Raw genomic sequence first — 26,220 nt, forward strand, 5'->3', positions numbered from 1 at the left:
CTATGTTCATCTCATCAAGTCATTCCATCCATTTACATCTCACCCAGGAGTTCCCACTCCCAGATGTGGCCACAGTTTCTGGCTTGCCCCAGGCAGTCAGTGCAGCTGCCTTTTTTTGACATGCACCCTGGGCTTCTTTGCAGAGAGACAGCCCAGGAATGGCTGACTGGCTGACAAGGACTGGCAGCCTGCTCAGTAATTAGGTTTTCTGTCAAAAAGATCTTCCAGAACCACCAAAGCATTTTCGGTTTGCCTGACATGCCGTGTCTGAAAGCTTGTTCCTGAGTTAACATGTTGTTTGACTTCATCTGATCTCCAATAACAGAAATGATAAAAAAAACTGCTCACTGTCTGACATACTCTACTTTCTATGGCTCTGTAAAGGCTTTCTATGGCTTTCTTTTCATCTGTTTTGTTGGTTTAGGGTAATAGAGTTGCAAAGATTTTGAGCCGACTCCTATTTCCCGCTCGGGTTTTTTTTTAATCACAACTACAAATATACCATTAAAATGAGAGGCAACTGTCCTCCACTTCCAAATATTAGCCCATCTGTGGTCCCTTGGTCAATGGGAGGATGACACTGAACTTGTAACAAATGCCATGTGCCTTACCTGATACCTTCTGTTAAAGTAGATCAACATCTTTAAATCATTGGAGTTGTCCTCAGGGGTTATGACACAAGGGCACAGAATCCTGTGGGATAAGAGCATGGTGCTGAGATCTGCCCTTCTTTCCCCCCCCCTCTTCCCAAGTTGACAAGCTACAGGATTAAAAGCTCTGAGAGGGATTTCTCTGAAAGGCCACTAAATGAGAATATTAGATCTCATTAGAGTTACTGCACAGTCTCAGTTCTTGAGCAGAAACACATTTATTAGGGATAAACTAATGAAGATAAAGAGAGGAAAAGTCTCCAAAGCAAAAACTGTACTGGGTACCCACGGCAAGGTTTCAGCATGAGGAGTGACCTCTGTGAGGAGAGGCCAGCACTGACTGCTGGACACAGCTTCAACAAACCAACCACAGGGCATGGCTGAGCCTCTCAGCCAAGATGGTGGTGCCTCTGTGAAAACCTACTTAAGAAACAGCAGAAAACACCAGAGAGGGAGAGGAAGAGAGAACAGCAGGGGTGAGGAGGAGGTGCTCCATGGCAGAGCAGGCAGTCCTGGAAGGAACCACAACCAGTGGACACACACTTCTGAAGGACTCATTTCAGAGCACAGGACAAGAGTGAGCAGAAAGGAGTGGCAGAGAGATACCAGATCCAGACCCCAAGCCCCTGTGCTACCCATGCCTCACTGAAGGGACTGGGGGTACCCTATGGCAGTAACAAGGGTGGAGGGAGAAGTGCTTGTAACAAAGCTGAACCTGAGAAAGAGGGAGGATAGGAGCTTTAACTGCCTAACTCATTTGTTTATCTCCCAATACCTGAATTGCTAAATAAACATTTATAATCATGGACAATAACTACAATTAAGTTCTCCAAATCAGGTCTGTTTTGCCTCTGATGATACTTGGTAAGTGGCTTACTTGTCTTTAGTGTGACTCATGAATTTTCTAGCTCACAATCCTTGTTTTCTCCCTCATGCTGCTGGAATGGGGTGATTGAGGGGCTGTATTGAGTACTTGGTTGGCATCTGGGGCGAACCCACCACAAAAACTGTTCACAGGTGTACCTGCACAACATGGTTTGCTTCAGCAGAACTATGCAAGCATCCTTCAAGATTGAATTCTCACGAATCCATTCTAATCAACTGAGAGAGTCAGAGATAACAGGATGTTTCATGGGGAGTCACTGAGACTGACGCTGGAATCTCCATCCTTACAGAGCTATTCTAACCTGAACAATTTTAAGATTCTACGAACTCATATTGGCCACCTTTATCCCTCCCTGAAATTTTTTAACTTTCTAGCACATGAATATTTTTCTTGCTCTTCCTGGGCATGCCGCATTACTACTTGAGAAATTCAATCGAGAAAAAGGACTCCTTTAAAAAATCCTGACATATGACCACAGTAAAGCATCCCTGAGAGAGCTCTTAGAGAAATATCTTCTATAGAGATGCGGTTGATATATGTAAAGTATACACAGATCCCTACTACCTCCAAACTTGTCTTAATGGAGAGCAACTAACAAAAGATTTAACTTCCACAGTACATCCGTATGAAAGGCAATACAAATCTAAATTGTGTTTTCAGAAGTTTCAGTAACATAAGCAAGGTAAAATTATCAGAGACATACGTAGTTTCTTTTTAGGCTATTTGCTATTCTCAGAGAAAAAGAAACAAGCTTTCAAGATAAAAAGCCTCCTTCAGGTCCTTCTTCAACTTGATAGAATGGCGTTTATCATGCCACACAGGGTCTTCTTATTACCCTATAAATTCAGCTTGCTGCCAGACAAACAAATGTTAAATTCAGCATGGCACCTGAAATGATGGGGAAAGGTTACAATTATCATGAGATAATCTAATATTAAAGGCTCCACTAACTACCCTTGTCCAGTGATTAGGGCCTTCAGATACTTGTGTGCTCTAGCCAGGAGCTTTTGCTAAAAAGCAAAACTACAAATGGTTATCAGGATCACCAGCAGTCTGAGTTTCAAAACTGATTTTCCACTGACAGCCACGAGAGAGCCCTTAAATCAGAGCAAGAGGGTTGCATATATGTTCCTCCTGTAAAACCACCTTCAATGGCTGTCTACATTCACAGGACAAAGTTATTCTCCCTGTCTGTCCAGAAAAGCAGAGATTTGCTTTTCTGAAACCAAGCAAGTCCTGCCAGAAGCAAGTCTGTGGGAACATGCAGGACCCTACCTGAGTGACCTAAAGTCCATTGAGGGTGCAGACCTGCCACTTCAATGGTGGACTCACACTGACCTGGGAGGACTGCTGAGCCATAATGCAACAGGTGGCATGATTAAGCATCCCTGACATCTACTTGAGAGACTGATTAGCAATAAAACTAATAATCAGCAATGAGATTACCGAGATTGAAAACTACAGAAGCAAGAGGGAGAGTTTAAAGACTGCAGAAAGGTAAATCTGCAAATAAAACAAGAAAACCTTGTGTCTTAGTGTCTTCTCTATCTTTGCCAAAGAGCGCACAGTTGAGCTCTTTCTGCTCTGGCTTGAACTCGCAGGGTAAGTGGTGAGTCATTAAAATGGCACCTCCACTAAAAGTGGTAACAGCAGGGCTCAGACACAGAGACAGTGTCAGGCAGACAGGTATTTCTGAATGCTGTAGGTAAAATAAAAGATGTACCTACATAAAAATGTAGGTACATGCACATGCACAGAGGAAGGTGTTTGGTGGTCTGAAATACTAGAACCTTTTCTCTGCAACATAAATAGTCTTCAAACCTCATAAGCCGCTTTGGGCAGCTATTGTTTTTCCATGCATGCAGCTCCCGGAGGCTTGCAATGGGTAGTATCGTCACCAGGTTCACATATGCCCGTGGAACCTGCCAAGAGAATAAGCAAACTCAGAGCAAACTCCTGGAGCACAGAGTGCTGCCTTTGCTCCTGCACAGCCACAGCAAACCTTGGGCAGCAGCCTGCTGATTCAAGCAGCTTGCATTATTTATAACAGAGGTGTCCAAAAGTACTTTCTCAATAATTAATCCCCTACACATGCAATACTAAATTACAGCCTCTGCCTGCACTACCTAGTTCTATTTTAAATGTTGATGGCTGGTCACTTGAAAATGATGGCTTCAAAAAGGGCCAAACAAGTTGTTGTAGGTCTCAGCATGACTCAGACACCTGCAAATTCTTCAGGTACTCTCATCATTCTTACCCTTATGTGGAATATCAAAATCTCTCTCTTAATGACCACAAAACCATATTTATTTGCAGTTTAATGAACAAGCAAAGCATTTTCTAGTCAATGAATAACATGTTTGTTCAACTTTTTTACAACACTTTTTTTTACAATACTTTTTACATTACTTATCCACAGCACATCAGCTAGAACCAAATACTTCTCCAGCCTTTGTAAATATTTTTGGTAAAATACTTCTCCAGCCTTTTTTGCCTTTCATGAAGATTTTCCTGCAAGCAAGCACTTCTGCATACAGTAGTGCTCTGCAGATGAAACCAACAAAACAAATTCTTAATCAATAATCAGTGACTGCTTTGGAAACAGAACACAACCCCTGCTCCCACATACTAGAAAAGTTTGATTTACCTCTTCGTGAAGTAAGTCCAAAGCTATTTGTATATTATAGGTGTAGTTTTCAGGAGAATGGTGAGCCTGTTGAAGCAAGAGGGTTGAATTTTATTACCAGTTTACAGAGATAGGCACAACAGTGACTAGCTAGAGTCTCTCACAGCAGTGTTGATGTTTCTAACTCTTGGGTCAACAGAGTCATAGGCAAAACTGTCCTGCCTCTGCTTTTCTTCCTTCTCATCACAGCTCTCTCACTTGGAAGAAAAGATCTAGCAGTCACTGGATACCAGTGAGGGTGAAAATTCAGGGGATATTATCAGATATCACAACATCCTCAATCCCCAGGCTTGCTGGGGCTGGTCTTAAAAGCATGGCTAACAACTCACTAATAGGGACCACATTTTGGAGAGAACACTTTATGTAAAAGTAAGTTTGCTTCTGCTATATGGAATATAAGAACATGTTTCCCATATGCTCCCTGCCTCCCACAAAAAGCAACTGGCAAAATTTAGGTGTTTATCTGAGAATGAAATTACTTCAAATACTTTTATTGCCAAAATTTCCTTGTTCCATTTTAGTGGTTTAAGCCCTCTGATTTTATTGTCTCAGGTAATCCAACATTTATTTTTTCATTTGAGGAACTATTCAACAGTCAAATAAACTTTCTTATGAGAAACACTTGTCTGATTGTCAGCCTTATTTCTCTCTCATTTAATTTCAAGGAGAAGTTCCTTACGAGCCCCACTTGCCAACTCTATGGAACTAGACAGCTCAGATCTCATTCATTTCCTAAACCACAGCTCACCAAGAGCATTGTGGTTGGTGCTATTTGTACCTGTGCACCATAAAGGTCAGTGTGATCTTTGGATGGAGACGTTATCTCTTGCCATCCACCCCAGTTATGTTCAACTACCATTTTGTGCTTGGGTCAGGAGCAGAAGGTAGGAATGTTTAATTTGCTCCCTCCTTGTTTTACAACCATCTTACTGTGTTGCTTTGCTGGTTTTCCTGATTTGAAATTAATCATGCAAAATGAAAAGTATGTGCTCAACTGCTTGTAAGTAGGTAACCTTCATCCCTAAGTGAGGAGTCTGCCACAGCCTTTCACCTCCTCTGTAATCACACATATCAAAGGCTAGATACAGTATGTATATTATATACATCTACAATATATACTAAATTATATATAATTACATTAGCATGAGCTGTGGTTAGAACCTTTCCCATAGTACTGAAAATGGTAAGAGAGCATCAAGTAAGACTTAGGAGTGTGACTGTGCACAAGGCAGAGAGGAGCAAAAACTCTTAACCTTTTATCCACAGGAAGTAAAGTGGCTATGCAACAAAAAGCTAACCTTAGTTAACAGCAAAACAAAGTAGCAACAATTATGTAATTTACAGGCGTTCTAAAGATATCGCTAACTTTATCAAAACATTGGGTTGGACAATCTGAAGGTCTCAGTACAATTACATTCCAGAGCTGAATTACATTCCAGAGCTGCACAATAAAGACCTAAATTATTTTGGTCTCACCCACTGAGTTCCTCCCTCTCCCCCCTGCAACGCATAAAAATCCTATGCCTAGTTCATGCTGCAGGCAGCAGGGAACTTACTGGATCCTCGCACAATCTGCATAGGTCATTTCCTCCTATGAAAAGTGTTATGAGCTTCCAGTCAGTCTGAAAATTTATTCTCTGCACACAGAAGGAGATGGAATGAAAGTTATTAATTAAAAAAAAGAAAAGGAGGAAGAGGCAGGCAACACGCTAAATACAATTTCCCCATTTCTCAGGGTACCTGGCTATCATCCTCTAAGCATCCAGAACAAAAAGAATTTGGTAGTCATGCCTGAAGATGCACAAAGTACTATGATCTGAACCAGGTTTACAATATCAGTGGCATCATGTAAAATTATTTGCTTCAGAAAACTGTTGCTCAAAATCTGTCTATATGCTTTTCTTAGTAATATCTTGTGTATACAGAGTGACTCTTCCTGCAGTTCTAGAAATATATCTTCACTGCAAAAATTATGGTATGTGGTTTACTGTGTCATAAATAATGCAGCTATCCTGCTGGAAAACCCTGGAGGGCAATATATTTTAGTCTTGCTGTGAGACAAACTGCAAAGAATAGTGGGGCAATATTAACTCTAACAGTAATGGTAAAAAATTACAGCACTTTTTTCTTCTGGACAGATTTTGCAAAGGTGATGGATAACTAAATCAAGGTAATTATGCTACTGTAAATAAACACCTTCTTAGCTTTGAGGAAAGGTTCAGATATGCTTAGTACCATGTAGTGGTGGTTGTGCTCAGTATCCTAATGCTTTAATTTCACTGCAAAACAGTAGTAAGAAAAGCAGCAATAGAACATCAGCCTCAAGCGGTTTAAAAACATCTTTCTTCAAACTCAGGAGGCAACATATCCCAGCTAGTAAACATGCTGTTCAGTAGTTTGGTGTCAAAACGTACTTATCTAAATTACAAGAGGGGAAAATTTTCCTCCTTTTAAAAAACAGGTGTTCTAAAAAGAGTGGAAAAAAAGGAACTCTTAAATCAAAGGTATATGACCTCTACCAGAAAGAAGTTTATTAGTTAAATAAAAATGTTTACTATTTAAATAAAAGGTACTTGCATTGATTTCTGTTGTATAACATTCTCAGGCCGATAAATATGACAGAATAGTGCTTAGAGGCCATGAATTGTTAGAATGAAAACCATCCAACCCTTCATTCTTAGTTGCTATTCCTTTTAATCTCTTTTCAGATACAGCCATCAGATCGAAATCTTGTTTACAAGAAAGTGAACTGAAAAGAAAGGTACTGCAAATATTTTTGCCAATATGTATGCACCAGAGTATTTACACTAGACATGCACACAGAGTTATCTTGAAGGCTTTTTGGCTGCTTTCCAAATGCACAATTGGAAAGCCAAACTATTATAATGTAACTTAGGTCAGTGATTGCATAGCACATTTGTCAAATTACAAATAGCAAACATTCGAACATGAGCTGAGGTGAAAAATATGCAAGCAATCCTCAGCTTAATGTGTGTTCTACAGACCATTAATCAAATAATTCCTAACAACAAACATGTAAGTCAAAAATCAGCTGATGACTAGATGAAAGAAGGGACTAAAATATTTTTAAAGAAAACAAGTCCCTTCCTCACTTCACATGTTCACTCCACATGATTTGCTACTTGAAAAGCTTGCCCTCAACATCCTAGCATATATCATTATTGCTGGTAAAACCATCTGCTTACAAGATAATTAATAGCAACACAGCAAAATCCTCACAGAGAAAAAGCTCTATCATCTGACAGTGTGATACAGGTTGGGAGGGGAAGCAACAGCCCTGAATTTATAGCCACTTCCAGTAACAATGATAAGAAGGTTACAATTATCTGTGTTTGATAGTAACTATCACATGCTGGTACAAATTCGTTTAAGAGAAAGTTATAGCTTATTTTGTGCTGACTCACACTCCTTACTGGGAAGGATTACACTGCTGTACCTACAGCTTTAATGTTTGGCATTCACTCTTGGCATCTGCTGTTGGTCTGTTAGAAATCATGAAGCCATGTAACTTCGTTATAGAGATATTAATGACATGTTAAACTCACAGTATCGTTCTTCATGCGGTCCACCAGTTTTCTAACCTGTTGAGGAACATCCCTAAAAATAAAAGTAAAATCACAAAAGTAAAATGATGAAAATAAAAAAGGAATCCTGCATAGACAGCAGGGCAAGGAGGAAAGCTGATGAATGGACAACCCTCATATAATGGCTAAAAACGCCTGAGAAAGTTGAATTCTCATTGATTGAAATATATGATACCCAAAATAGGCTATATTTTGAGATAGTGATGGAAAAAGAAAAAAAAAAAGATAAAATAATTAGCATCCAACAGGCACTCGACCACTTTGCAAATGCTGCATAGTTACACCTTTACAAGCTATACAGGAAATGCACTTTTCTCCTTCCCAGCATCAGACAGTACACATATCACTGAAACATCCGTGCATATATCAATGTTATTATAAGGCCTCAAGCCACTGAAATTTTTCTTATAAGAAGCGTTTCCAATGGAAAAAAAATAGGATAAAAATTGCACTGAGGACTGAGCATAGTGATCTCTAGTTAATTCCCAGCTCTGCCGGACCAGGAATTAAACAATCCACAATTTTCTCTTAGTGTCTCTACACAAACTCTTGGTCCTGCTGACAAGAGCATTTGAATATACCTCCTATAAAATGGGGATATCTTTTCTCGGACTCATAACAGGACAGGGATGTGAAGCTTAATGATCAGTGCCTGTAAAGTGCTTTGGCTTTCTTGGTTGAAAATACTGGAGAAAGTATTGCTTTTGTTGCTAATTTATTTGACATAGATTAGAAACACTGCAAAGTGCTCATCACATTTCTTGGCCTTCATGCTAGAGCTGGGCTAAAGAAACCTCTTTGGGTTCGCCTATCTGACTTACTGTGCTCCTGCTAAAGTCCAGGATTTGGGCCTTTTTTAGTCACAAAAGAGTTTTACAGAAAAAAAATCAAATTTCTAGTAAAGTTAAAAGAGTTTTCCTCTTACCCTGCACGAGCTCCTGCCACAGCTTGGTTGAGTGCAGCATTTTCTGAATTCTGCGTTCCAGTGCCAGTGGAATACCCTATCAAGGATGGGTTGAACTCACGAAGAATATCTGCAGAAAAGACAGCACCCTGTAATGTTGCTTCCTGCAGCAGGTAGCAAATGAGGCTATAAAGACTAGACCTTAGCAAAAGACCATTAAAAAGCTTTAGGAGAAACCTTAAAAAAACACCCAGACATCTTTAAGTATAACAAACATGGAGATTCATCACCATACAACTATTTCCCGGCCTTCAAGATCTCTGAATTTCATGAATTCAGATATCTGATCACCTAACACAATCATCTTGGCTAGCAATGCCATTTTGCCTGGTAAGTGAGGCTGTGTAACCCTACACTCAAGCAGGAGATTCTCATGCCATCATGCTCTAACTGCAAATGGTTTGGAATCAAATCCCTTAGCCCAATCTCCCCAGATGTATTAACCCCCAAGACCCCAGATTCCCTTCTAGATCTTAGGTTACAAACCAGCCTTACAAACACCTCCAATCTAAAATGTCCTGACCTTTAAAAAGCATGTAAAATCTGATCTTGTAATGTGATTCTGCTTCTGCCTGAAACAACTTTCCCATACAGTCAAAATAGTTTCTTTAGGCTATGCGTTAAGATTTTTGTTTCATTGACCCCAAACATATATTAGACAGAAGAATACTGAAGCAACCAAACCCTAGGAATTACAAAATACATAGTTAAGTCATGCACAGCATACTATAGTCTGGTTGTTATGCAACTTTTACTCAGCATCGGACATTAAACACAAAGGGATTGGTTGTGTCATGCTACAAATTGTAACTCTTTCCTGTGTCTCCTTTTATAACAGCAGGTGTTTTAATAATAAACAGCTCCAGATATTTATCAAATTTATGGAGAAAGTCACTTACTTGCTAGTGTCGTGACCGTGCTTATGTTTTCATTTCCTCCAACACTGTTAAAAAGAACAGGAAAAAAGTGTTCCAAGGTAGGATGGACTCGGTAAGGCAGCGGGCTAGGTAAGAGATCGCCCCCTTTTGGGGGTTCTGCACATGTACACAGCACACTCCCGTGGTTGTGCTAAGCCGAAGCAGCTCCTGGTGTGCGCACCCAGTGGGTCACCAGAGACATCAGAGACACTGTCATCATCATGACAATCATATTAGCAGCCCTGTACACTAGCTGTCCTCTCAGCTCTTTCACGTATTTTCGCATATGTTCAAACCTAGCTGAAAGAAATTATTTATTTTTTTTAAACTGCTCTCTTTGCTGTTGTTGTACCTATTAAAATATTTATTACTTCTCCGTTCAGTTAACAAAACTTTTGTGCCCATAACAAAAAGTTCTGGCAGCATATATTTCAGAGTGATAAGTATAATCAATACCTTTGCCTCCCCTTGCCCTGTTTTGACTCAGCTGGAAGAATACTACTAGACTGGTAATATTCACCATTAGGTCTTTGTGCTCTTTGCTCTCCTTCATGCTGTAGAATAGAATATACTAGTACACATTTTTTCCCCAAAAATTTCAGTATATTACTATTAAAGATCAAAATATACAATGTTTGACTTAGAACACCTCTATAGTATCCCTTTAATCTGAAATAGAATATTTTGAAGTGCACTAGAACAATCCCTGAAAGTGTTTAAGGCCGGGTTGGATGGGGCTCTGGGCAACCCAGTCTCATGAAAACTGTCCCTGTCCATGGCATGAGGGTTGGAACTAGATGATCTTTAAGGTCACTGTTTAAACTTCTAGAGCTGCAGTGGTTTAGGTTGGTAAGAAATGATGAACAGAAAACAGCCTGATAGGTTTGGTGTTAAATCTTACAGTTGTAGAATAACAAATGAACGACTGCCTTTCTTCAGACTGTCTTTTTGACATGTTTAACAACATGCTGCTTATGTAAAAGTCTTTGACTCATAAAAGTAAAAGTATTGACTCATAATTAAACTGTCCCGCATAATGTAAGCAATACTGGGAAAGGGTCAAGAAAATAAATATTGTGTACAAAGCAGCAGTAAAAAAAGATCCCATTTGGCTTTTTGGAGACCACTAATTTTAAATGAGACAAATGGGTGCTGTGGGCCACACTGGGCAAGAGCAGACAGGATATAGAAAGAGCAGGGACAGAAACACAGAATGAGCAAGTGCTGCAATGGCATTGGGGTCTGAAGTCCCCTTTACAATAGCTACAATTCTGAGAGGAGAAAAAAACATCTTAACAAAGATCCCAGGTCTACTCCAGCCATGCTACATTGTACTCTAGATAGCCACTAGTTTGAATATTTTATTCATCATGACTAACAGCACAGCCCTGTGTCTCCACACAAAATGTGAAGTCAAATTCGTTCTCTGCAAGCCTCCATTTGGTACAAAAACCAACTATACAAATCAAACCATAAGAAAACGGATTTCCTCCCACTGTGGGGAAATTCCTGTGACTCACCTCCAAGAAAGACCTCGGTACTGAACCAGGACATTCAGAACATCATGGGGTCTGGATGCTGCCCCATTAGCTGCCTGGAAGCAGAAGAGGAGTTCATCTTCAGAAAATAAACTTTGCTACAGTAACTAGTTCTCTCACTGATCGTAGTGAAAAGAATTAAAAAGCATATTAACCAAGCAAGCTACATCATCCTCCCAAAATAGAACAGATCCTTGTTTTCAAGATCAAGGGCTTAGGGTATTTTATTCACTCTATTTCAGTGAATTACTCTCTTCTATCAACTTTGTGATTAGATCAGGTGGGGAAAAATTGGTAGAGAATGTTCAAAATATTCATATAATTCTAAACTTACATAAGGAAGAAATAAGATAGCAATGGTTCTAAATGAATAATTTATTAAATGTTCCTCACAATAAAAAGTGGTATAGTGATTTTACGTCTTCCCTCTCCCAGTTTCCCCAAGAAAGAAGATTACACAGATTTAATGTGATAATTAGCACAGAACACATAAGAAACATGAATTATAATATGAGCAGAGAAGCAGTCATCACTAATCGGAGAATCACATCCAGTCTAGGGGTAAAAGGTTTACATAGTTCCAGGAATAATCTTAAAAAAAAAAAATCTCAAGGTAAGTTACACTTGACACACCTGATGTTCTAATGCAATTTTACTCAAATATTTAGTTAGCATAAATTACTATGGCTTTATAGGCTTTGATATTATCACATAAATATTTATCACATCATATAGATACACAAGTAGCTGCAGAACTTTTTCTTTCTGTTCATGCTGCTTACTAACAGGTTTCAAGGCCAATACCTTGGGAACCACCTAGAATCTATAAACGAGAGCAGTCGTTCTAAGTCCACTCTAGCAGACTGGTTTTGCCACTGCACAATCTAGTCTTGTGTCTCTTCCTTGTGTGGCGCTCTTGTGGACTTTAACTGGGAACTGTGCACTCAGATTAGACTCATAATCTGATTACCTATCAGCCAGCCAAGGCGGAGCATGGAAAAGATGATATGAAAAACGTGTTTGGCTCAACAGAGTGTGACAGAATGCATTCTGTTTCCTGTGTTAAAAATTCAGAAATGTTTTTTCATTACTAGTTTTATTGATGGTTATCCAGTGATCTTTACTTACTGTGAGTGAATCTCCCAGTGCAGCAATCACCTGGATATCTGCCGGTTTCAAATTATGAACTAACAAATAAAAAATAAAGGGTGTAAGGGAAAAAGGAAAGAAAGAAAACTTCAAATTGTGATGGTTATAAGAAGTTTTCCTCAGGATAAGCATAATAAAGCATTGTAAAGACAGCATTTTTAACATTAATGTCAGCACTAACTCGGAATCAGAGACACTGATAGGCATCAAACCAGAAATGATTCTTGGTATCACATCTGGGCCGTAGCTACGGTGACAAAGGAAACAGAAAGGTTTCAGTCTTGCATCTGTTGTTACTTAGATTCCTTTTAGCTGGCAAAAATTGCTGAAAAGCAGGTGCAGCTCTGGTGCCAGACAGAACGGATATCTGGGGACCATTACAGATTCTCAGGTAAGACAAAACTGACTCAAGGACAGAACTCCATGTGGCTTTTTCCATCTCAGAGTGCACTAACAAGAGCCCCTACAGTTTTACCACTCTGCAAATGAAGGACTTGACTGCCTCCTGTCTTTTCCACTGTCACTTCTTTGTTTGTACATGGAAAGTGTAGTTGCATAAGCTCTCACAATCCTTGAGGGAGAACTTGCATCTTGCTATACAATTACTGACATTGTTCCAAAAAGGATCTTAAAAGTCACAGTCAACAGAGACCACTATTCCAAAGAAAAGAATTCCTCTCCTGACTGGACAGGAACCCAGTTCCTGTTGTCCCTCTATAATCAAGTGAAGTAGCCCTATGATAAAAATGCATAGGACTTTACCTGAAACCGGAATCGTATCAGAGGGTTCCCAGTCAGTACAGGGAATATTTGTTCCATAACTTCTCTCCTGCAAAGACAGACAGGGCAAGATTTCACATCAGTCTCACTATACTCCGGTCGTGATAAACCATTTATGTGTCAGATCATTAAATTAATGAAATTCCCACGTACTTTGTATACAACTACCCAGCTCATCCTGTCCTCAGTCTGTGCTTTTTGAAGGCAGACACAAGCTCAGCCTACTCAGAACTTGTACGGCCTTACTAACACAGCACAGCCAGTTGTTTCAAATTCTGTGCCATGCTGTGCTGAGCTATGCAACATTTTGTGTGCCCATACTCTGAACATCTTGTTGCAAGAAAGTGTTTGAATATCCCAGCACAAAACTGTACCTTTGCCAGCAGGTCATGAGCCTGCCTTCTCTGTATGCAGCCCTGTATGTGCGGCCAGGGATTTGCCTCCTGGCTCTTGGGTTGAGCCTACTGAGAGAAACACTCCCAAGGTCTACTGTTAGTGAAGGCTGACCATCAGTATACCAGAGGAAACCATCAAATAAGACCCAAAGATACATTTTTGCTCCAAATTTCTCAGCAGAACTTACATAGGCTAACTTACCTAAGGAAAAGATACTTGTGTGTCTTGTCCCATTGTTCTGGTTTGGGGTTTTAATTTTTTATTAACTACCCCTAACCAAATAATCACAAACACAACAACGTTGCTTCTTGCCTCCTTAATGCCTCCCACACTACAGCTACTTTCAAAAATCAGAGTGGTAGGTACTGCTGCCCTGTGGAGAGGTCCATACGCCCCAAGCAACTAACAAAACAGATGGCATTATGTTAAAATAAGAGGAAATGTTTATTACAATTCCAATGATGAACAGGCCATTTTGAGTGCAGATATGGTCTAGACACTGTGTTCTGAGGCATTAAAATGAACATTATCTGTAGCTGCTTGGGAACATCAAGTTCTGCTCAGAATCAGAGTACTACTACTTAAAAAATACAATTGTGGCTGTTTTTCTCCACACATCTAATCTGAAACTACCTCAGGAAAAAAAAAAAAAGAAAAATCCATTAGTCTTCAGTTTTACTATAGTGTAAATGAGACTAAATCAGACCCACACACTGGTCAGATCTGATCTAGTTTCCTCCATGGTAGGACTAAACAGCTCCATTTCCACTATCTTCTTATCCCAGGGAAAATAACATTATTATGCAGATGTTTAACATAGGTTCTTAGCAGTGAAGGCAAAACTTACTTACTTTAGGGTGGCTGAACACATCTACTCTATAAAACCCACCAAGGAGAAAATGTGCTATTAAGCATCTGACTATTTAGTAAAGCATGGAAACAAAGAGTTGGATCTTTGTATTTAGTTTTCCCAGGTAGCACTGTTTATTTAGGCTATAACACACTCTCACCCATCTGCCCCATTCCCTGGAATACACTCAGTCCATCAGATGCAAACAGTCCTACTGTACCTGAGATGTTTCTTTGGTGTTTGATGTCTTCAGGGAAGATGAATAGTTACTATTTCTATATGTAAACAAATACGGATTTTCCTGCAGAGTGAAGAGAGTATGTTTACCAACACTAGCGGAAACAGAGTCAGCTGATGTTAAAGCATTCTGGCTACATTTTCAAAGAGAAAAAAAATAATCTTTACAGTATTAATTTTTGAATGAACATTGCATTAGTGAAGTAAACCAGGTTAGACCTGAAAGTTAAGCCCTGGTCGGAAGCCTTGCCCTAGGTATGCTCTAGGCACAGCACCACCTCTTGCCTTAAACCTAATACCAAATAAAACACATAATTCAATTTCCTTGATGTTTTAATTGCTGTTTAGAAGCTTTTGGATGCCAGTAATATTTTATCATTATCCAATTATTAAAGTCAGAGCTTAAATGCAAAAACATTCAAGAACCTCTTCTTTGAACCTGACATGCTCAGATCCTGAAGATATTACTGGACTATTGACAGCTCCAGGAACTAAAATAGGTAAACCTGGCAGCAGAGTCAAATCACAGAAAATCTAGCTTATACAAAATTCACAGATTCAATTTTATTGGTGACATATGTTTTAATACTGATAATGCATCTCATACCTGCAATTATTAAATTCAGATTAGCTAGGTATATTTTGAATTAAAAAAACCTGACAGAGATGATTTAACTGATTTTTTTCAAAAGTTCTTGTTTTCAGTTTCATCTGTACAAAATAAAGAGTCTGTGTCAACAAAGTTTAAGAACACTCAGTTTTTAACAGCACAATATCTTGGGCATGTGTGTATTCCCAAGAATTTCAGAAAACAAAAATAATATTTGGAAACTTGGAAATTCTGCAGAGTGAATAAAATCTCAAAATAATATGGAAGCCCTTTTACCTGAGATGGACATTGGACCTGAACAATGTTTGTGACACCATAAGGCTGCTTCTGTCCAACTGGCTGCATCTGGAAAGGGAGAGAACAGGGAAATTGTACACATGCTGTGTGTGGGAGAGAAGGGAGAGCAGCAGCAATGCAAAGGCTCTAATGCCTGGAGTCTTCCATCAGGCTCATTATATACATATGTTTAAACATATATATTTAAAAATTTCTTTTGCTTATGATAAACATTTATCTATGCATAACATATCACATGTATACCTACAGAAGCAAGGAGCTGAAAACAAGGCATCTCATCACATGTGCAGACTGTCCTCCCATCGTCATTAAAACTTCCATCCACACATTAACTCTGCTTTTGGGAATGCTGACCCTGTAAGTGCTGCTCATTTATCCTACCTTCCAGAACTGTTTCATTATCTACATTTTCATACATGTTAGGCAACATCAAAAGGTGCACTCCAGCTCCACATAGAGGCTTAATAGCATTTACATTTATTGGCCTTCTTGTAACAAGATGGAAAAGAGATTGTAATGAAAAATTATGGAATGATTCAAAACTCAACACTGACAGCACAAAGGGGCAAATACCACAAAGAATCACTTCACCTGCTCAGGCAGCTTGCTGGGTGCTAATTAAATTGCAATCACACACAGAGGAATTGGCTTAGGGTTTAGATCCCTCAGTGTATGTCTGCTCAGTTTGGCACCACAGCAGCTGCCAGAAGCAGCAGACTACGTAATAAACAGGATGGAAAGGACTGGAAAATACAAGAGTAGCAGGCTTGATGTTACCGATACACTCCGGGCAGGAATGTTATATTCTATTTGGGTTGTTGCATCAATGAAAATAATGAGAAAATTCAGAGTTTATATTCTTCTAGAGAAGCATTAAAGAAACAGTCTGTGCTTTACTGTGTATGCGAGAGAGAGAGAGAGAGAAAGGGGAATAAAAGGAATAAGAGGAATAAAAGCTATTTAATTACATTCTTGAAAGAAAATATATACTTCCAGCACAGAATCATCCCACAGAACACGGGTCAGTGGGGTATTTCTTGGCTGGAAATCAATTTCAAACAAGTATTAGACACATGTATGTTGTTGGGATTTGGGTGACGAGAACAAATTTCTCCAGAAGGCAGTAAGTTCCAGATGGCTCAGACACACTGTTCTTCCAGCAAAGACTGACAGCTCCTGTGCAGCACAGCTGCAGGGTCCTGATTGGGAAATGGGGTGCCAAGTCTGTACTGTGGCCAGACAAAACCTCCCCTGGATTCCAGCACATCTATTGTGCAGGCCGGTTGGTGTGCCAGTCTGCTCTGGTACTGCAGCAGGTTCTAAGTCAGTGTAAATCCCTGAACACAGAAGAGAGGCAGAGGCAGCCTCCTGGTGCTGTTCTCTCCCATCCAGGTCCTTGCCTGGTTTCATTTTCTCTCTTGCTTGCAGGATAGGATTGTTTTGGTTTTTGGTTGTTTGTTACACAAAAGAATGGTAAAAGACATGAAGCTCTTAACACACATGAAAGAAGCTTTGCCCCAGATATACATCCACAGGTAAAATGGTAGGCATTCACCAAAATTAATCAATCAGCCTCTCTGTGGTAAACATCAAAGCTGTCCACGTAAACAGCCAACCTCCCTCAGCTTTTCCAAGCTGCCCAATGTCATTTAGCTGACTGGTCTCTGGCGTGCTTAGCATATGAATTGCACGGCTCCTGGAGAGCTCAAACTGTTTTGGTAAAATATCCAGCCCTGCCTAGGACAAGCCCGTAGCCCCTGCTAGCTCAGCTTCTTCTCAGACAGGCTGAAGTGCAGCCCTATGGCCAATTGCCACTAGATTTTCAAGATTTTGCCCTTTGGCCAATAAGCAGATATTTATTCCAGGAAAGAGGCTGATATCAAGCTGCAAAACAAGGAAGGTAAAGGCAGCCTGGCAGAGAGCAGGAAGAGTTTCATTCTGCTGTGTTTCTGATCTACAAGTCATGATCTTGACTTCCTATCATTTCCCAAGACTCCATTATGGCTTGGTTTTTCTTTAGTTTTTAAAGAAGTCAGCATAAACTGTTAGCTGGACTTCCCAGTAGAACTGGAGTCGCCTTTATCAGGTGAGGACACCTGCCAGTGCTTTTTATGCTGAAAGCATCTTTTGTATCTGCCTTTACATCACAGCAGAATACCATCACAGGCAAACAAGAAATCAACCCACAGACATTCCTTTCTGATGACTGCCAGCTGTACTACAAATATTCCACTAAATCAAAGAGGAGTCAGGAAAAAAGATGGGAAAATGAGTTGAGGGGAATGCTGCCATTCGTATTGTCTTCCCTCACACTGGTGGCAAGATGTGGGTTTGCCCCATTTTGCTCTTCCTCCAGATCACCTACGCTGTCTCCTCACTAGAAGAATCACCTCACACTGAAGAAAAACTCTGAAATAAAGCAAATTTGGTATTTGTCTCCTTTATGACAGTGCTCTGATTCTGGTGGCTCCACAGCAGGCTCACTACTTGAGTCTGGATTACTGGCCCTAATGCAACCATCCTTAAAAGCACCACTTCATTTTGCTTATGGTTTTTCATCTCTGCTGTTTCCACAAAATGCTCCTAACAATTAAAGTGACAAGAATAGAGTAACATGCCAAAGGATGGCTTGCTCAAGGACAGAGCACAGGAGGACAAATAAAGTCTATGCAGAAAAGGTTTAGAGACAGAAAAATGAAGCAGAAGGAAAGAGGAAGGCTCTTCTGCTGGCAGAAGATGCAAATAAAAAAATGTCAGCTGAAGGGACAGAAAGAATTTGTTGCAATCTTAGTATAAGAATTTGAGAGGGCAGAAAACCAGGACTGAGTTGACTGACTATGTCTGCACAAGTTATTGAATTTCAGAAGATAAATCCTGGCCCTCTCCCCTTCTACAGAGCCTGGATTTGGCAGAGCTAACACACTTGTTTCAGATGGGGATGATACTTTCACAACTCCTTATAAAGACTATTCAAGATGCCTAGTATTGGATTCTGCATGAATTGAAATCTAAAAGCTGGACAGAAAGAGGTCATAAGGAAAAAAAAAGAAAAAAAATATGCTATAGTCTAAACTTGGAAAAAAAATGAAAGCAAAGCCCATTAGAAGCACCTGAAGTCTGCTAATTGCAGTCTGGTAACAGAAAGGGACATGACTCAAAGTCAGAGGTCAGCTTACCACTGATAAGCCCTGATCTGTTGTCACATTTAGATGGATCTTAGAATCCAACACAGAATTCAACTGGCCCCAAACAATTCCTGCTGGAGAGGCACAAAATGGGCTGGCAAACTGGTGGCACTGCGGTTCCTTTCCAGTCAGAATCATTCCTTTTCTGGTCTAGCTGAAAATATATTCAGCATTTCATTTCAAAAATTTGCTGATGGAAAAACCATGCTAAGCAGACATAAAGGACCACTTTTCACAGCAAACTGAATGTTCATACTTAGAGTGGATTGCTCCCAACTAGCTTCAATATTTACGATGGTTAGTATCTGAGGATATGCCATTGCTTTCTAGTGTCCTATAGGTCATGCTTGGGTGACTGTAATTGTGTGATCCAGACAAATATCTCCAATGCTGATGTGGACAGACATAGGCAGGTGAAGTAACTCAGTTTCTTTACAGAGAACTGCCAGAAACAGAGAAAATGTTTAATTGACACTTCAGGAACCTCACCTTCGGCATTTGCTTTGCTCATTCAACTAGTAAAACTAATTGCCTAGTGGGACTAAGGTAGAACAACAATAAAGGTGCCAATATGCATCTATCATGAATCTATTTTATGATAGAAGGTAAGAACTTTGACATTATCACAAGGAATATCACAGATAACAGCAAAGGAGATAACTGGAGCCAGCGTGGGTGTTCCAAGGCCTCCTACTAACTAACTAAAGTCATATTAACTTTAACTATAAGATAACATCTTTTATTAAAGTGACTACCATTTTCCTAGATATATCATCTGGTTGAATAGAAGCCTCTTCCTGCAAATCCTGATTCTTCAATTGATCAGGGCTACAACAGCATTACTACTGCTAGAATTAGCATAAAAGGAAACAAGAACTTGCCAAACTGCAAGAATTTATTTTTAAATGTGGTTTACTAAAAGGCAGTTGCAGTACAATCTTTTTCCTTCATGCTTAGGATAATTTAGACAGACACAGGAATAGCAGCGGCTCTCAGAATAAAATCTTATTACACGAGGACTGCAAAACAAGCAAAAAGTCTTTTATATTTAGTCAAGCTTAATTGACCATTATAGATTCTTTTTAATAAAAAAGAGATGTGTTATAAATTTATTAGAAAAAAAAAGCTTAAAATGTTGAACCTTTCGAAGAAGGAATAGAAAAATCAATATCTTATCCAAAACAACTGATATCAGGGCATATACACTAAGCAACGATATCTTCCTTTGGTCTGCTGAGTTCAACTCCAAATGCCTGCCTTTTTGTCTCATTCACATTGAAAAGCAATGCACATTTCTTCACTTGCCCCTACCACTAATTTTAAAATGAAACACCTCTAGCTGTATATGCACCCACTTAATCACACACATAAATGCTGTGTGTCAGCAGCTCAAGTCTGCAGTGGGAAACAGCCTCCTGTAGAACTGATCATTGTGTTCAAGGTTGAGTGGGTCAGAAAGTCCGTGTCTCTTTCAGACAATTTCTCCCATCTAGGAGAAGGCACCATTTGTTGGCTTTCCTCAGCTGGACAGGACATCCAACCCCTGAGGAAGTAAAAAGAGCTCCTCAAGGTTGTCTATCACCTTTTTACTATGAGCATCAGCAGCAGAAAAGTAATGGCTGAGGAGGAGACAACAGTATGAGACTCATTAGTAAAGGGTGCCAGGGGATGCAGGATAGAGAGAGGACAGAGTAGAGAGGAGTATAATTGCTATAATCCCAGGTTAGGATGAGCCTCAGTTGTCCTGTGCTGTGCTGTCACAGAGGTAAGACTAGCAAAAGAAGGGTCTGTCACAGCTCATTTACTCCGTGAGTCTTCCCAAAGGGCTACTTTGAAAACGTTTCTAAAAAGTTCTTCATACTAAGTAGCAGCCACTGAAAAGACCGAGATTAGTCTTGGGAGTGTAGGGCATTTAGCTTTATTTAAGAGCAGTCTCTCTGTACAGCTGAGGATAATTCCTACATTCTTCCTTCCCCCACCTCCTTGCTACTCAAAGCCTGGCTGGTGTGGAGTTGCTACCAGGCAGCCATACTAAGACCAGTAAGAAACAGTGTCTGTGGTACTGCTTACCATGTTGTTCCAGAGGCCCACAGCCATGAAAATATAGTCTTCCAGAGTTTTCACTTGTGTCTTTGATGTGGTAGTCAAACTGTCCTTGCCCTGAAAGAGAAAGTATTTTGAGCATGAGAAAAGAATTAAGAGTATGGAAAGATGAAACATTCAGCCACAAACATTTTTAATCTATAAAATAATATTCATATTCACAAGAAAATCAATCTCCTGTATTCTCTTTAAGTCACTTATTAGTGATCTCAGTTACTACTGGTGTGTCAAAACAGAAAGATGTCATTTTTGTAAATGATTGTTGCACATCAACAGGACAAGAAGACCACAGCAACAACACAGCATGATCACAATAGTGACATACAGTAGAGCAGAAAGACACACAAGTGTGATCATTTGAATGACTTGGAATAAGCAACACTTTTTCTAGCTAAAACATGCATTTAAATAGTGCAAATATGCAGAATTTGCCTTAAGAGAACATGCTCAATTTTAAAGTAAACGTAATTGTTGGAAGAGTTTGGAAGGTTACACATGGTGGCCTGCAGAGATATCACAAATCAGAAGAAATAAAGAATCCTCCTGTGACATACAATGGCATCTAAAGAAATAACAGAGCAATTCACTAAGAGAAAAAATAATGCCATGAAAGTTAGAAGTCTGCCATTTGCATATGGATCAGCCACCAACAAAACAAGCCTGGTGAAAGATGACCCAGCAGCAAGAAGACTCATGTTTGCAACATAGCAGACTGTACCCTTCCTGGAAGACAAATTTCTTCTTCCAGTTCACTTTGTTCTGATACTGAGCTGAGGGGAGCAATGGAATTACCTCAAATTCAAGGAGATATTATGATGCTCAGAAACCAGACCATGACTCACCATTAACCTGTTTTACAAATAATCACCTAATGTGTTGGATTTTGATACATCACTCTAAGTGAACTGTTATCTAGAAAGTAATATTTTCCTTCTTCATTGCCAGATCTTAGAAAGCCTTTACCTTTGAACTTTCCTTTAAAGATCACTCATGACAAAATCATGCCTGACATCCCAGGCAACACTAGCTATACTCATTCCCCACTGGCTATACCAGAAAAAAATCAATTCCCAAGTTCCCAAACAGCATTAATCTCACTGCGGGGAAATAACTGTACTTTCTAACACAGCTTACAAATGCCTTTATCTTTTGGCCCTCTAACCCTTTTTAAATAGTTCACATTACCCACTTTTTGCCTTCATTGCCAAACACATGAGCATGATCAGTGATTAGCAGTACCGACAATTTCCAGACTCTTGTGACCTAGGCTACAGAGGCCTTGATTTCTCCAGGAACATAGCATTCAAAAAACACAGGATCTCTGGCTGGAGCTCTTTGAAGCAAGGTCCATCTCAGGACCTCTGTATCTGATCCCGATGTGTGTTTTTCCTGTGCCTGACTACCATCGTCTTCTAGCATTACACACAGCATAGACAGGAAAATCAGCTAAATATTGCATCCAGTCTCAGCAGACACAAAGCAGAAAGAAAGGAACAACTTGAGTTTACTCACCAGTCTGAGCAGCAGATTTCTTTCTTGGAGAGAAGGCTGAAGAACAACAGTGAAGTCATCCCTCTGATCAAACCTCTCAGATTCCAGTAGTTTTTCCCAAGCATCCTAAATATACAACATTTAATCAGATGAGTACTATCAGAAAGAGCCTAATATATGTGCAATTCATCAGGGCTTAAAGTAAATTGAAATTATCCCCATCCCTAATAAAACACAAAAATAAAATTGTGTAATCAAGAACAAAGACAGTAATTTAATGAAATCTACTTACACAACAACTAGAAAATCCTTGTAACAGTGAGAAAGATACATTGGTTTACCCTAATTTTCTTTGAAAGGGCAGCAAGTTTAGCAAGGCAATGAAATGTCACATTTATTACCTCCCTGACATGTTTAAAAAGAACTCCAGCAGAACTGTCTCTGTCTTAACAGAAAGTTTGCCTCTTCAAGAGATACTAAGATTACACAGGTATAGAGAGAACTTACCATCAATATTCCTGATGTAAGAAAAGGGATCAGGATTATTATGGATATGTGGTAAAAAAGCTGTTACTCAACTTCCTCACTGCTATTCCTCCCTTAACTCCTCATTTTAGTCCAATCTGGAAAATGAATAGATGTGTCTAGCATTTTGAGAGCCAAACAACACAGAAGATGCCATACCTGATAGGACCACCTCAATATGTTATCATCTAATGTGGAGCGTTCACCAACACAATTGCACTGATTCTTGTCTGGATTGCTGCAGAAAAGAATGAAAAACATTAAAGACATTATGAAATTTCGATAAACAAGACAGATAGCATGAACTCTTTTAAACCACTGACATGCACAGATTGAAGACTAATTTGTTGCATATGTTGAGAAAGCTACATGGAACACACTGATTTTTTGATATAAACATAGAATGATATATATTTCCATGTCCAGAGCTTTGAATCGCTTCTTGATTTGAAAGCCTAGTCCGATGACAAGTATGCCAGACTTTGATTAGCACAGGGTCTCACAAGCTAGCAGCATGCTCAAACTTAAAATAGCAGCTACACTAGTTTTCAAACATTTCCCTCTCTATAATCACACAGTAAAATTGAAAAAAAAAAAATCAAAATACTCCCACAGGAACTTTTTCCTTTGTATTTGGCATCGAGTTTCCTTAGTATTTTGCATCTCGAAATGTGGATGGAAGCTCGATGTCGCTGAAGGTTGTATCTGCTAAAGGATTTATGCACTGTCGGGCAGCTAACCAATCTCAGTCAGATTTCTGACCTGCAAGGTGAGATGTGCATACTGCATATTTTTGCAGCTGGTTGGAGAACTCTTAGAGCTCCCAAGGCTGTAGACAGGAACAATATAAGATACATGAGATACATGTAAGATTAGCCAGGTTCCAGAAAAGATATACTCAGTTGAAAATTCCTGAATGGACCGGGATTTGAGAAATTTTTTATAGGGTTTGCAGATATAAGCAATAAGTACGTGCCAGGATCAGATTCTCGTTTTTTTCCCAGAACTCTAGCTAAACCCATAAAAGGAGAGTTTTCTGTTAAAGTGCTATTATCACTACTCGTGAGTGAAAGAATTATCAACTCAGGACTAGAATCTTACCCAAGCCTAACAGAAGGACCTCATAAAATACATGAAGAGAATTACATGACTAAAAACAGGGTTCATGCATTACTTTTAGTGCAGACACTTCTAGTTAGGAAGAAACTAATAAGGAAAGGAACTTTAAATCATTATTGTGTCCCACACTTCAGTGCCTAAAGTTCAGTACTGACATGGGACTGGGAGTGTCAACCACTGATATCCTCTTGGACTCCTGAAATTTCATATTTTTGTATGGGCTTATGCTTTTTTCTCAAAGCACAGTTCAAAATGAGGACTTAGTGGTCAAAAGCTGAGGATCTTATCTGGGAGAAGTTCTGTGCCGGAGGCTAAGTTTACCAAACAATAAAGCACAAGACTTGCAAACTGGTGGAACTGTTCAACCAGATAAACACAGCTATGAACACAGCATGCTGACAATGAGAAAGCAAATTGCCTTAAATAAAAAAGGAAATATAAAAATTTCTCAGAGGAAAAAACAGATTTATTTAATTTTATTTTTAAAACCTTCAGTACATGGCAAGGCCTGTATTCCTAAATCCATCTTTTCCACCTTTCTCACATTTTTCTCTCTAATGCCTGTGCAGGAGAAATAAGTAGAGTGTTCCATGTAGCCACTTTTAACAAGGAAAGCTTCTCCTCTGCTTGTACTTGTTGTTAAGTACATGGTTACATGGCAGCCAGACCTCTTCCCCCTTTCCACCAGAAAGTCTCTGAGATTGTACCCATGCAAAGCTTGTGAAACACTTCAGGATGACTATATTTGTATGTATGGTGTCTTATGCCGTGAGCACAGGAAAAAAAATTACTGTGGAGTAAGATGGAGTGTAATCTCATCAGCTGTAAACTACTCCACCATAACAGCCCATGTGCACACTCCTACTCCATACTAAATCAGGACAAACTACTCACACGCTTGTTTCAAAGTACTGAGAAAAGAAGAGAGATGGATGCAGTTATCATAAGGAACTGACAAGTTGGATGTTATCCATCCTACCATATCCTAAGGTCAAGTAGTAGCTTTCCAATAGTCTAACAATGTCCTGTAAGGTCAGTTACTCATTTTGTGAACACTGATATCTAGAAACTTAAACTTCTGAAGTGCCTACAGTGTTTTTTACTTGAGAACTGCAGAACAGAAATAGTATATATATAGTGAATATATAGTGAATAAAGAACTGAGGGTAGCTAGACTGTGCACCCTCATGGCCATAATCTCAGTACTGAGTCTGGCTGGGATGGAGTTAACTTTCTTCATAGCAGACCATACTGTGTTTTGGATTTGTGGCTAAAACTGTTGATAACACACCAATGCTTTAGCTCTTGGTGAACAGAGTTTGTAGAGCATCAAGGTTTTCTCTTTTTCCGCTCACTTTGACCCACTATTTAAACATGCTATCCAACTTGACAGGATTAAAAGCACCTACTCTTCCCAGTAAAAAAAAAACCTTTCTGAAAGAATTTATCAGAAACAATGTGAAGATTTAAAATCTTTTACATACTTTTGTATTAAGGGCAGAAAAACTGTTCAGAAGACTCCAGCTCAGTTATGAAATCAATACATATACATAGCTATATGTTGAACAACAGCAGGAGACAGAATTTAAAGAAACCTGCTACCTGGCATTACTGTAATCTTGGCATGCAGGAGAGGCAGTTGAGAGCTCAGTGGAATCCACTAGATTTACGAAGGCCTTGGGAACCTGCAGTAATAAAGTAAAAATTAATCATGCTATTTTTGCAATTAAAGATCAGTAAGTAGCAATAACAGTAGATCATGTCTACAGATTCCCAAGCCTGGGATTCTGCCTGCATAAAATCAATGATCTTTGCCAATTCTGCCCTGAATCCTGCTCCTGTGCCTGCCATCTAGGATCATCATTTATGAAGTACTTGTGACCATGACTTCTTGACTGAGACACAGTAATTAATTTTACATAACCAAAATGGCCAACAGCCAACTAATTTAAACTCAAATGAACTAGGAACTATTATTTATGTGGCAACATACCAATGCAAAGCTGGGGATGAAACATGCTGTACAATAGCACAAGCACTCATGCAACCCACCTCACCTCTCCCCCAAGGAGAAAGCAGCTTTTTGTTTACATAATGATATTTCACTTTTACAAGTGCACATAAACAAATTCCGGAAATAATAATGGAGAGAATCTGAAGAGAATATGTGGGTGGAACTTCACCCATGCACAGCATTTGTTGAAGTCAGTCGGAGAAAAACAAGTGCTTGTG

At 39.4% G+C, this 26,220-nt stretch overlaps 1 protein-coding gene across 1 annotated transcript in view; it reads right to left on the reverse strand.

Moving 5' to 3' along the window:
• The window catches only part of PLB1 (phospholipase B1), a 71,442-nt gene that overhangs the window by 40,961 nt on the left and 4,261 nt on the right, over window positions 1-26,220 (reverse strand). The window contains exons 6-21 of the mRNA XM_027748880.2: window positions 25,591-25,673; window positions 23,029-23,107; window positions 22,366-22,470; window positions 20,821-20,910; window positions 15,545-15,613; window positions 14,642-14,722; window positions 13,158-13,224; window positions 12,375-12,433; window positions 11,229-11,302; window positions 9,691-9,734; window positions 8,753-8,861; window positions 7,789-7,840; window positions 5,779-5,859; window positions 4,184-4,249; window positions 3,358-3,458; window positions 612-693 (exon numbers count right to left, since the gene is read on the reverse strand). Coding sequence (XP_027604681.2) covers window positions 612-693; window positions 3,358-3,458; window positions 4,184-4,249; window positions 5,779-5,859; window positions 7,789-7,840; window positions 8,753-8,861; window positions 9,691-9,734; window positions 11,229-11,302; window positions 12,375-12,433; window positions 13,158-13,224; window positions 14,642-14,722; window positions 15,545-15,613; window positions 20,821-20,910; window positions 22,366-22,470; window positions 23,029-23,107; window positions 25,591-25,673 — 1,242 coding nt within the window. The remainder of the gene's footprint in view (window positions 1-611; window positions 694-3,357; window positions 3,459-4,183; window positions 4,250-5,778; window positions 5,860-7,788; window positions 7,841-8,752; window positions 8,862-9,690; window positions 9,735-11,228; window positions 11,303-12,374; window positions 12,434-13,157; window positions 13,225-14,641; window positions 14,723-15,544; window positions 15,614-20,820; window positions 20,911-22,365; window positions 22,471-23,028; window positions 23,108-25,590; window positions 25,674-26,220) is intronic.

This window comes from Pipra filicauda, unplaced genomic scaffold, assembly GCF_003945595.2.
Source record: "Pipra filicauda isolate LSUMZ 115617 unplaced genomic scaffold, ASM394559v2 scaffold156_size1729456_pilon, whole genome shotgun sequence".
In the NCBI taxonomy this organism is placed as follows: Eukaryota; Metazoa; Chordata; class Aves; order Passeriformes; family Pipridae; genus Pipra; species Pipra filicauda.